Source organism: Cynoglossus semilaevis, chromosome 14, assembly GCF_000523025.1.
Source record: "Cynoglossus semilaevis isolate Cse_v1.0 chromosome 14, Cse_v1.0, whole genome shotgun sequence".
NCBI lineage: Eukaryota > Metazoa > Chordata > Actinopteri > Pleuronectiformes > Cynoglossidae > Cynoglossus > Cynoglossus semilaevis.
This window is the reverse complement of record NC_024320.1, coordinates 2,311,233-2,324,541: the sequence shown is the minus strand read 5'-3', so window position 1 is coordinate 2,324,541 and position 13,309 is coordinate 2,311,233. Positions and strand designations below refer to the sequence as shown.

Sequence of the window (13,309 nt, the reverse complement as noted above, 5' to 3'; positions counted from 1 at the left end):
ACGCACGCGACTGTCAAAATCATACCTGCAGAGCACACAGACACACACACACACCTCACCAGTCTGATCATCCTTGTGAGTATGGTCATGACCCACTGAAATTAAATTCAGATGATGAGGAGTTCAATGTTCACGTGTCTAAGAGTGAGAGTGCTGTGTTGCACATTCTGCCCACTAAAACCATGCAGTGTATGAAAGTCTGCACATGGACCAGAAACAAAGACCATGTCACAGTGTGAGTGTGTCTGAGTATGTCTGAGTATTTCTGGTGTGACCGAGAATGTCTGAGTTAGTCTGGGTGTGTCTAAGTCTCGCCACATTTTTAATATCCATGTCACCTAACAACATGTGTCATGAGTCAATATGTGGATCTGAATATTCCAAAGATGTCACCTAGACATTCGCTATGACGTCATAGTAAACCACACCATGACTGCGTTGACCTACCTGCAACATTGTGAACACGCCAGATGTCAAAAAGCAGTGTTGCATTGTGGGAAGCGTCAAAAGTCATCTGGGGAAAAAAATGAGAGAGAAAATAAAGCGAGTAACTGAGAGAGTGGGAGCAAGGCCTGGTCAAGGGTTTGGTCAAGGGTCTGGTTATGGGTCTAATCAAGGGCCTAGTCCAGGCATGGCCAAACTAAGGCCCGGGAGCCGAATGAGGCACATTCATCTTTTTAATCCGGCCCGCCAAACCTTTTCAAATTATCTAATTTATTTATAATATCATTATATTCTACCTTTTTCCTGCAATATCCATGTTTCCCCAATAGATGGCGTAGAAAATGATAAAAGCATTTTATCCTTTATGCATGACTTTTATCTTAGTTTGCACAAATGCTCTATCTCTCTGCTCTTGACCCGACCCCCCCAGTTCGATTTTGGGACAATTGTGACCTGCAAGTCAAAAAGTTTGCCAAGGCTTGGCCTAGTCAGTGTCACACACACTGACTTTACAGGGCAGTATTATGCAGGAAATAATCCAGTTTCATTTACAGAGGAATTCACTGTGAGGGTGTGTGAGTTATACAGTCCAAGAGTCTAGAACCTACAATTAAGTGACGGACGAAGTTATCAATTCATCCAGGAAATCAATAGTGACAGTGGTAAAAACACCCAATCAGGGTGCATAATCAGCAGAACACTGTGACCTCTGACCTCCCCCTACAAAAGCTGACTTTGGGTATACTGTTTATATGATTAATGTTTTGCTTCTATATTCATATTTAAATAATGGGCAGTAACGTCATAACATGAGTGATTGGTGCAAACATTTATGAGCCATAACCAAAGACACACCCATAATGCACTGCTGCAAGCCAAATGAGGCTTAACGTGTTTCTTTTCCATGGTGCTCGTACAGGATGATGTATTTATTAAAAACAACATAGACAAACATTTACAGTGTGGAGTAGTCTTAACCTAGCTCAGGACATGGCTGTGTTTGTTTTTAAGGTGGTCTTTAGTGTGGGGCAACACAGACAGGAAGGTTTGGAGAAAAAGCTAGAGAAGCCAGATTGAGATGGTTTGGACATGTGCAGAGGAGGGACAGTGGGATACAGTGGTAGAAGAATGTTAGAGATGGAGCTACCAGGTAGGAGACAAAGAGGAAGGCCAAAGAGGAGATATATGGATGGAGTGAGGGAGGACATGCAGATAGTTGGAGTCAGAGTAGAAGATGCAGAGAACAGGGTGAAATGGAAAACGACGATTCACTGTGGCAACCCCTGAAAAAAGGGACAAAGCTGAAAGAAAAAGAAAGAAAGATAGAACTAATCCACATTCTTACAGTAGCAGGACCTATTTTTACGAATTTCGTGAGTCCAACACCTGCATGTCCCACTGATGAAGACCATATTTGGGTTTGAACCTAAGTGACACTAGGGCTTGGTTTAAACCGCAACTAACACTAACTCTGTTATTGGTTTTGGATGAACACAATCAGAAAATTAATAAAGTACAGTACATCAGAAACTTAAATTAATTAACTAAAGTTCTCATTTGCCTTTTATGTTTTAAAATATTTTAGTCTGGAAAAAAAAGCCCTCTTGTATTAGAACAGTGACAACAAATACCTAAGAGTGCACAGACCCAAAATGTCTAGATTTTATTAAATCAGTCATTCTTTGGTGGCTAACTAGTCAAAATATTAAGGAAAGGAAAGGAAAGTGAACTACTTGTTATTGTGACACAGCACACCACTGCACACAACTCATCCCTAAAGTCAACAGTGGGCAGCTTTAAGCACCCGGGGAGCAGTGTGTGGTGTCGTTGCCATGCTCAGAGCACCTCAGTGATAACTTGGCAGCTGGTGGATTCAAACTTGATCTTCCGCTTCCTTAACCACCAAGCCACCACTGCTCCATAAAATATATATTAGTAATATGAATATATATTAAATTAATAATATATGTATATATATATGTTATAATAAAATATTAGGCGAAAAGTACAAGCATGTGCAGAAAAAGGTCACGTGTTCATCAAACATTATTACAGATGCTTCACACGTGAGCTTGTGTTTATCCATTCAAGTTGTTGCGCTTTCCTGTCACCACATCACACTGGAGCTGGTGACAATCCTGTTCTTTCCACTCAGTACAGTACAGTACAGTCCTTAAATGGTGACTATGTTCTGGCCTCTTCCATTAAATACATTTGACTACATCAGTGCATTAATAACTTTAAACAGGTACCTCAACTATCACAGCATAGTACTGTACAAGCTGAAGCCCGATGTTTTTAATCAGTGTTTTGGTGTTCGACCTGCACATTTAGTGAGGTCACAGTTCTGCTGACTCAGAGAAAATAGCAGGGTGAAAGTGAGGTTATCACGAGTAAAGATGACCCAACATTTAGCACAGGCTCAAGAAGTCGAACAAGGAAGAAATACCTCTAAGCAATCAGGAAGTTTGGAAGCGAAATAACTAGTTCTGTATCCTCTTGTTTGCCTCCTTTGCAAATAAAATCTACATAATGTATGTATGAAGATTTGTTTTTTATGACTTTGGCTTAACTAAGTAATGCGGCTTGACATGACTAACATTTTAAGCACAAAATTGTGTAAAATTAACAATGAAGAAAAAAAAAAATCCGATAACCTGAAAAAGAAATCTGATAGTGCTACTTGTAGCTGCGTTAGATATCTGTTCTATCTGTTTCTGATGTTTCATATTAATAATATTTAAATATATTATGAGAACTATTTAAACAAAAAATAAATAGTATTTAACATTTAAGTATTTAAAAAAATCATTTTGTATCCGCAGTATACATGTAATTCTGTTAATAATGCTTCGTAAAAAACGTTTTGAGCGTGGTAACAACTACAGAAGACTGTTGCTGTTGATTTACTTAACTGTTCGGACAGCATTTACATTATTTCTCAAACACAGTGAAAGCCATTCGTTTACGTTATCAACTTATCACTGTTTAGTCGACCTTCCTTGAGAAATCTATTCACCGAATACGTTAGTTTCTGAAGTATTTTACACGTACCAATGAGTTATACATAACATCATTAATTTATGTTACTTTAGTAACATTACACTTTAAATAGTGTCGGTGGAGCAAATTCACAGGTGGAATTGTTTATGTTCACAGAATTTTTTTAACGGTCATGAAATTCAGAAATACACTAGCAACTTAGTTCAAACCTCAAAACTGACTGAACTTACAGGCATCATGTTGACGGGTGGCACGACAGTTAACGCCAATCTGTATCCGAGGTTCTGTCTCCACTCCCTGCATCACATACCCCCTAACGGCCCGAGCTATGCTGGAGCGTCCAGCTGCTGATTGCAGCTCCGTTACACAGGTGTGTACGTTTGGTTTTCTGTGGACGGTTTGTCTTTACAGCAGTAGGGCAATGTGCCAGTAATAAACACGAGGATGACGGTTAGTGTAGTTCTTTGAGGAACCTCCTACTAACTTAAAAGGCAGGACGTAGGGGGGTTAACGACCTAAACGGTAATTCTCATATCGTCCGACTCAGGTTCACATAACCACACACGTTCTCGCTAGAACACCGTTTTGGTAAAAGTTGTGTTTTACCGTATTTACAGTGTTTCACCGACCAGTGCTAGGTTTTTGTTAAAATAGTTTTCCATGCAAAGAACACAAAGGACGGCCATTTTTCCATAACACACAAGAACGCATGCGCTAAAGAAAGAAACCTCAGGAATGGAATGAAGTCACGTGACGGTAAAAAACAAAACAAAACAAGTTGGTGAAGGTAGGTGTGACTGAGCAGGAAAACAATAACTCCAGCTGACAGTAAAGTAGACGTATTTGGAGTAAACGTTTGAGATTACCATCCGGATATTTTACTGTATTTATAAAGAATAAATATATTAAAATTCTGTCAACCGGTTTAATCGGACACTGGATTTTGTGAAGTTTTTTAAATTACCCATATTCCTCCTGGATTTATGACAGCAGTTAACTTTCTCCTGACCGTTGTAACGTCTGAATCACATGATCTCTTTCATTTTTATTGAATGTGAATCATATAATATTATTTCCTCAATTAAAAAAACAGGGAAATGTTACTTCTCAAATTTATTTGGCTTATAAAAATGATAAAAAACGTGTTTTTTTAATGAATCTGTAGAAAAAAGAGACAAGTTTTCTTTCCACATAGCAGCTATACACGATTTTAAATTGAGTCTGTACATACGAAACTCAACTAATACACAACAAAGAGAATATTGTCCTCTGGAAATACAGTGTGTAGAAACACAACTAATACACAACTAGTAAAGAGAATATTGTCCTCTGGAAATACAATTTCAAAACAAAAGTTACACAAGTGCTGTAATTTTCAGTTGCATCTAGATGCAGGGGGCGCTCAGCACAGCCAGAACATACTGCTTAAACCTCCTATATCATCCACACTAAAGGATTTTTTTATGTAGACAAAGTTAAGAATTTACAATCAAACTGATCTACAGTTCTTCATTATTGTGACCATTTTAGCACCATATTTGAAATAGGTCTGGCAAGTTAAGAGCAGTTATAGGTAATATATTTTGCAGAGGCAGTAAACCATAACTTGACAATTAATCACAAAACCAACATGAGAACAAAGAGGACAAAAACCTGCTCACTGTGAGGAAACAGTGCAAACGTGTACCTGAGATTTTAAAAAAATACAAATACAAAATACAACTAACAAATTAAGACACATTATGTCCAATGCCGCTTTATACTGCACATCCCAACCAATGCTACCGACTCAGCAGATTCTGATACTGCAGACCCAGAGCTTGAGTGCGAGCCATGTGCCTGGAGGTGTGTTTCATCCTCTGAGCGGCTCTGATGGCTCTGTTTAGTGACAGGTCCAGGGAGCAAAGCTGGTCAGCTGAAAAACAGCGTCTCAGACCAGCCTCCGACTCCCTCTGACCCCCAACCTCCAATGGTGTGCTGGTGCTCTTACTAGGAGATAGGCAGAGTGGCAGTGAGTACAACCTGAAACAGAAGCAGGTTTGATCAGTATCAGATATACCTAGAATACAAATGATTGTGATGGTTGAGTGCCCTCACAAATCTCTGACAGATCACTTACAGGACTGGTTGTCCCAGTAACGTGCAGTGAGGCAGTGAAGTTGGAGCTGGAGCTGCAGCTGCAGACGGTCGTTTCTTTGTTCCTCCGTCTGAGGAGACGGCTGGTTGGTGGTTTATTTGTCTCAGAGAATCTGCCACACAAAACAGTTTGTTATATGTTTTCTATATTAAAACTTTTTTTTAGGGATGTCCGAAAATATCAGCCCAATATTAGCATATTTTGTAATATCCGTAAGAATCATTGTCGGTTTTTGTCGGTATATCGTCAAAGAATGAATATTGGACATCCCTAATTTTTACTAATTAATTGCAGATGGACATGTGCTGGGCTCATTTTACACTTTTTCTACCTTTCAATTCAAGAGTGCGAACAGTAGTTTGAATCATGTGTACTATGAATTCTGGTAAAACACTGTGTCAACTACAACAAAGTTGTTTCTGAAGGGTGGGAGATAGTAGGCAGGGGGTGGAAATGGCACCCAGTAGACTAGTCTTTAAAAACATATTTTTATTCTGCATTCAGAGATAAGGGATTCACATCTGTGTGATATAAAATACATATATAAAATAAAATGTTTCATCTGTTCATGTTGACATTTTAAATATGTTGTCCACCAAACTGTGTGAGCAGAATGATATTAAACAAACCTGGATTGCTGTCTCTGCGGTGAGGACAAAGACGACAGCAGACTGACGAGGAGTGGGTCGGTGTGTCATGTCCTCCAGCTGCTCCTAATCAGACCAATAATAGTTTGGACTCAATAACAACTAGTTATGAAATAAACATGGAGACATGTGAAATAATAACTGACTTCTTACGTTTAGATCGCTCACGCTGATGAGCCCAACACTCAGAGCCAATAAGACGATGATGATGAGGAGTTCTGTTGTCAGTTTCATCTGCTGTGATAGCAACATAACCAAATAACAATTGTATATTTTAATGTGAAGTGACAAAATATTTTTAAACCCTAATCATGTGGTTACAAATTAAAATGTATAATGAGTTCCTGGACATACAGTACTGCAGTAATTAGAAGTACTTTTTATTCATTTTTAAAGTAGATATCAGCTTTCTACAGTAGTTAGCCACCTAGCTTCAGCACTAACATTGAATAATCTTACTCCATAATCTGTATAATTGAACAATATTAATAAACTGTTCAGTATAGGTAGTATAGGACGACTCAACTGTCTTACGTTCACCTCTCTTCTTCATCCAAGTCTTTATCAGTTGTAACTGAAGGTTATAAAGTTTTGGTATTCAACCTCAGAACGACTGAACACCTCAACAAAGAGTTGTAGTAAAACAAATGACGACCATGCCCTTATATAATGGATGGAAGTTATGATCACCATCACATTTATCCCATTTCCTAGCACCACTGATTGGCAACCCAACCCATCACATCAGAAACCCACAAGGCCTTGCAAGCATGGTGAATGGATCAAGCTAGAACCAGTTGAAATGATGGTTTCATACAATGTCCCTTCCCTCTTCACCTGCTTTCTAAATTCCAAGCGCTCTCACCCTAGACCAGATTTTCCACCCTCCTGGATCTCTGACCAAACACTACCAATTTCCAGTTCAATGCAGAAACATGGATGCACCCTGGGGTCTCCAGTATCTCCCATCATGGCCAACCTCTGGTACAGGTACAGACCCACCGCTAAAAAGGGAAAATCCGCAAAGTAGAGGCGAGATAGTTATTATATTATTTACGTATATATTTACCCTTTACAAACTCTCTCACACTGTTATCAACCCTCTCTAGACTGTATTACCCTTTCCCACACAATTATATGCACAACTCTATATGCACAGTAGAGTTGTATAATGGAAATATAAGACAAACCTATTCATCGAAGTGTACAGAAAACCCACCTAACCATCAGTTATGGAATAAAGTATAAGGCAGACAACCATAAACATGTCACTTTCTGGTTTATGAATACACACTCTAACATTAATAATGAATAAAAATAGGCACAGTTACCTTGATATAAATTTAAGGATCTTAACTACCAGCACACCACTCACTGTTGGAGCATCTCACTCTCACAAGCAGCACTGCTGCATATTGAATTAGGGCGGACGAGGGGGGTTTCAATGCATTGATGAATTGACATTTTTACCCACCCCTAATCATAACACTGGACCACAGAGCAAGACAAATTCCTTCACAAGAGGGGGCAAGGTCAAGGAACAGTCACACATCAGAGGAACCCTTAGGAAGACCTGTGGCTACCCCAATTGGGCCTTCACCTAATCTAACATCTCCAAAAAAAGACCGGGAGGACCTGTACTTGTACGGATTAACCTACGTTTCTGACGTCTTAACACTCTTAGACAAAAACGTGTTTACCTGAAGGACAATACGGCACCAGAAACAGAGCAATGTGGTCAGGACTGCCCTGACCTCTATATCAGGGAAACCAAACAACCACTATACAAACACATGAAGCAGCACAGCAGAGCCAGTTCAACAGGCCAGGACTCAGGTGGTTTATCTACATCTTAAGGACAAAGGTCACACTTTCAAGGATGGAAACCCTCAGGTTACACCGACCCCCCCATGTGACTTTAACAAGCCCCTATTCACACCTTAACCCTATTGATTACAACGTCCTTCCATTAAAACACTTTACTCTCCTGACTTCCTGTTCAGGTGTTCAGTCACTCTGAGGATGAAGACCAGAACTGTCCAGCAGTCAGTTAGAACTAATGAAGAAGACTCTTGGGTGAAGAGGTAAACTGTCATCTAGAAACCAAGACAGTCTTGGTGTCATCTACTGAACTGCTTTGGATACAATGACTTGAACGAACCTACATAGAAAAGTGTCATCATAAATTTTAGATTTTTTTTATCCAAGCATACCTATAAGACTGACATCCTTTAAGTATCTACATATTTAGCCAAAGACTGCTAGATTGTATACATGATCCAATTAAGTTTTGCTAATAATAATCATGACAAAAGTATGCTACATTATCTCTTTTACTATCTCTTAATTATTATTATTATTAAACTTAGCCAAAAGGCTAATGGGCTAATTGGCATTATGGCTAGTGCTTAAATAGATTATTTTTCATTAAACTGGACAAATAATCTCACTACCAGACTGAAGTAACAGAAGAAAAAAAATATTGTTGATAGTCATGACAAAAGTATGTGTTTTAACTTTGAGTCAAACATCTTCTCTTAAATAGCTTTAAATAATAAAGAAAAATCTGAATTGAGTTTAAAACTTTTATTAATGTTTCCCTGTGTGCTGGAGGAGAACATGGTGAATGTAGGGTACAGTTTGGTACCAAAATTTAGGAACTGTAAAACAGTCACTGCTCCTGGTCATTATTGTTCTTGTGACCAGTTTGTTTAAATTTTTCTGTTTTTTAAAAAAACTTCCAAAAGTCTGAGTTTTGTATTTTGTATATTTTTTTTGGTTTGCAAACCACACAATAACAATACTTTAATATGTGACCATTAAAGCTGACTTTTTTTTTTTTTTTGCAGATTGATGAAGCAAAATGTTGGTTCTTGTTTCAATTAGTTATAACTCATCATTAACAAGCATTAGCAAGAGAAGTTCTGCTGCTGGACAAAGACAGTGGACTCAAGTATCTGTCCCTGGCCTGTGTTCTCTCTCCCTGGTCAGACTTTGAGCGTGAACATCGGCTGCCTTCTCTGAGGGGAAAGTCTGAGCAAACTTGATCATCAGAGGCTAAGTCTGCAGTGGTGGCTGCTTCAAAAAGTTAATTGCCAGTCTTGGTTTGCCTAGTTTCATGACTGTAAATGAAAAACAAGCACATGTATTAATTTTACACCTGTGTGTCAACCAGTAATGCCTAGAAAAGCCTAGTGCCTGCCTTACTACACCAGTTTCAAAAGGATGGAAACATATTTGATATTTTGGATTTCATCTCAGTGTGAAAGATGAGACCTTTGAGCTGAAAGAAAAAACATTTTAAGCTCACAATCTGGGTTGTTAAATATATATATATATACAATATATTTTTTAATTCTAATAAACAGAGCAAGCATGATCCCCTCAGTAATATTTATTCTTCCGAAACTAGTGTTTACCTGTACTCTTCTGCTGTAGTTTTGTTTGTCTGACTTTGTAGACAGATTCTGGCGGTGACTGGGCTGTTCGTCTGACTTCGTTGAAGTCATCAATCGGACCTTGAGCCTCGCATCTGACCAACAGATAGTAAAGGAGACTGAAGCCATAGCATTGAAAGGATAATACAGCATGTATACAGTGTGTATATGTGGTTATTTTTCACCAGACCAAACACACACTTTGTATAAACAAACACACAAACACCTACTGATGGCTTATGGGGTGTGTGGAGTCCAGCACTTTGAAAGGATCATCGTGATGATGATGAGGTGCGGTGGGGGTGGAGCTTGAAATGGAGCTGTAATTGGATTGCACGGATCCAGTGTGTAGGTCACTGTGTTCATCATCAGACACACTGTAAGCTGGACACAAACCAATATATTTTAATAAGAGAGGGGGCTGAGGCCGTGGGGATGTTTTTTACTGGGTGGGAAAGATGTTATGTATCAATCCAAGTCGTTGGATCGATAAATAGTGATGTTCACATGGTAACGGAATTCTGGGTAAAACTAATGTAAAACATATGGCACACCTAAATGTGGTGCTGTAAACGGACACAGCCACCAGACAACGGAAGAAGAAAAAGAGCATGCAATTTTGCATGTGCCTTGAATGCTCTTGTAGGTGACATAGTGCGATGAGGGTTTGTTGAAATGCTTCTAATTGAGGATGTCCGATATCTGATATGCTGAACACTAAATTTCCAATTACGATATCAACCAATACCGATATAGGGCTAGTAATATTTATTTATTTATCTGTACAAACCACTGTTTGAGTTGCTGGCACTAGCATTCTGCACACAATCCCCTGAATATTTAAATACATTAATTAAATAAACTGCAATGCTGCCATCTAGTGACTTCACTTTCATACACAGGCTTTTATCCCCAAAACTGTTTTCAGGGCACACGTCATTTGACGAAACCCAGACATTGCATTATTTATCAGGTTATCATTATCAGAGGAAAACCTAATAATGATTCTTACAGATCAGATGCTTAAAAAAGTATGCTACTATCAGGCTGATAATAACGATCGGCAAATATCGTCGGACATCTCTACTTCTAATAAACACAGCAGCGCCTGCAGCACAAACACAACTCCGCCACCCGCCTTTTTTGCTCTTACAGTCTGCCAGGTTCTTCTGGTCACGTGACATCATTGTTGTAAAAAAAGTGATTCAACAGTCCTAAAGACAAAAACGGCAAGGAGGCGTTGTCAAATTTTCAAAGTTTTCAAAGTTTGGAAACTGTTATGAGAAAATACCATTATAGGGCACCCAGAATGCTGTTGCCATGTGGATGAAAGGCCGTAACTAGGGATGTCTCGGTCCGATGTTAGTACAATTATGTAAAATCTGTAAGAATCGTTATTGGTTTTTCCTCCTATATTGAAAACCCGATAACACAATGCCTGAGTTTCCCTGAATGATGTGTGCTCTAAAAATACTATAATGCCCCAGCGACAGACTAGTCAGATGCCTCAGTGCTCTGAAGAACTTTTACTGACAATATTAACGTATCGGATATCGTCAAAATGCAGTAACAATAAAATATTTTACCGCTTCGACCTAATGATGTTCCCTGTGCGGACATGCCCTGAGATATACGAGGGACAAGACAAATGTGAGGAACAAAAGTCCGTCAGATCACATTTACATTCATGACATGTGATATGAGCTCTGCTGAAATCAGTTTTGTTTGGTCGGTGATGCTGAGTCTGTGACAAACTGATTGAACTGAGACAGAATGTTTGTAGAATGACAATGGACAGTTAAATTGAACTGAGACAGAACCATGTTTGTAGAATGACAATGGACAGTTATGTCATGTTTATACAATGGACCCCCGAGATACGTGTCTAATCCGTTCCACAACAGCACTCGTGTCTCAATCCGCTCATATCTCGATTGAATTATCCCCATTTAAAAATAACTAAAAACCTATTAATTTGTTCCAGGGATCTGCACCCTACATGTGTGTGTGACCTGCTAAAAAATCCTAGTAGAAAGAGTGAACTTACAATTTTGTCGCAGCAGTTTATTTTGTCTGAGTAAACAGGAAGTGTCCATCGGTGTGTGGACAGTTCGTCTGACTTCTCCAAACTCTTCAGGAGGAGATGTCTTTGCAGGTCTGTTCAGACGGAGAGATATAAACCAAGTTTTACTTTAGTTTAATAAACACTAGTTCTGGTCAAATGACTCAAATTAGATCAGAAATAGCTAAGTTAGACAAGAACGTGTACAAGTTAGTCAAAATATAGGAAAAAGCTAGCACAATTAGTCACACCGTATCAACAAGTAAACCTAATACCTAATACATAAAATAAAATATGTTTTATGTCCATAAAATATATAGACATGTTTTATATATAAAACATAAAACATTTGTTTTATGTTTTATTTACCACAAATATGTTTGAAAAATAATTGACTTGACTATACTTATCCTAATGGAAATTGTAAAAAAAAAAAAGTCCTCTAAATAATAAAATTAGCCAAAAAAAGATCTGAAACAAATCGAATGCAAATAAAAATTTCTTTCTTGGCAAAAATAGAGTAAAAAATAATTTAAATTTAATTTAAAGTGCAATGCCACTGACCACCATGTAATCAGTTAATTATTTTAAATGATAAATGAATGATTGATCATCATTAATTAAAATCTCAGTTATTAACAATTAATACACAGCTACACTCTGTGATTAATCTAATTTAAAGGCTACGATTGTCTGACAGCCTTGCTGTCCATAAAATGTGTTTATATCCAGTGTAGAAAGACGCACCTCTGTGACGCCACCTGGTGGCGAGGACTGCTCCTCTTGGGCTCTTTTAGCTTTGTCCTCAGGTGTTGAACAGGAGGAGGAATGGAGGTAGAATGTGGTGGTGGGGCATTGAATCTGTTACTCCGCAGAGTGCTGCCATGTCCAAGGAAAGATTCTCGATGCTCCGACTCGGCACTTCTTGGTTCCACCTTAAGAGGTGCTGCCGGGCACCTTCTTGACAGAGCTGACAGTGGCTGCCTGTGACTCTCTTTGTCCTCCCAGGACATGGCTGAAGATGGAGGCGCATGTCTGAAGTGTGGATAGTGAGGAGGCTCGCAGCTTGGTTCGTCCTGTATTTTCCTCTCCATCATCTCCTTCAGGTTCTTCATACACTGTCGTACTTCACCGATCAGATGCTCGTTGTACCTTGTAGCCAAACAAGAGAAAAAAAATTGTAGTAATTGTAGTAGTTTGTATCAATTCTGTGGATCAACTGTACATCTTTAGTGAATAAAGGTTCTTCCAAAAGCATTCCCCCCTCATGTGATTTTTTTTTTAATATCAAAGAGGTCATCATTGACTAGGTGAGGTCGACTCCATGTCCTCTTGGAAAAAAAAAAACTAAAAGTCATGCAGCCCGCACTGTGTTCTTAGCTTTAATAGTTAAGTGTACCTTTGTGATGACACCTGGTGGAGAAGACTGGGAGCTACAGCACCAGTGAAATGGCTGCTCTCAGAACCAAGAAATCCACTGTCCATCTCTGGGGAGATGATTCCATCCTGGTCAACAGCAAGAAAACAACGATGATTTAGGTTATTAACTAATATTCTCTAAATGACTCTCTCTGTTCCA

At 38.8% G+C, this 13,309-nt stretch overlaps 2 protein-coding genes across 2 annotated transcripts in view; both read right to left on the bottom strand.

Moving 5' to 3' along the window:
- Window positions 1–4,177, bottom strand: part of slc31a2 (solute carrier family 31 member 2) — a 6,586-nt gene extending 2,409 nt beyond the window's left edge. Inside the window, exons 1-2 of the mRNA XM_017038881.2 lie at window positions 3,678–4,177; window positions 447–514 (exon numbers count right to left, since the gene is read on the bottom strand). Of these exons, the coding sequence (XP_016894370.1) occupies window positions 447–514; window positions 3,678–3,686 (77 nt within the window). The 5' untranslated portion in view covers window positions 3,687–4,177. The remainder of the gene's footprint in view (window positions 1–446; window positions 515–3,677) is intronic.
- A 983-nt stretch (window positions 4,178–5,160) lies between these two features.
- On the bottom strand, window positions 5,161–13,261 carry LOC103389105 (uncharacterized). The gene is made up of 9 exons (XM_008324377.3): window positions 13,130–13,261; window positions 12,478–12,882; window positions 11,716–11,825; window positions 9,899–10,052; window positions 9,651–9,763; window positions 6,385–6,468; window positions 6,214–6,297; window positions 5,567–5,696; window positions 5,161–5,469 (listed from the first exon to the last, which is right to left on the bottom strand). Exons 1-9 carry the CDS (start codon window positions 13,213–13,215, stop codon window positions 5,229–5,231), a joined length of 1,407 nt encoding a protein of 468 aa, XP_008322599.1. The 5' UTR covers window positions 13,216–13,261; the 3' UTR covers window positions 5,161–5,228.
- Window positions 13,262–13,309: the final 48 nt, after the last annotated feature.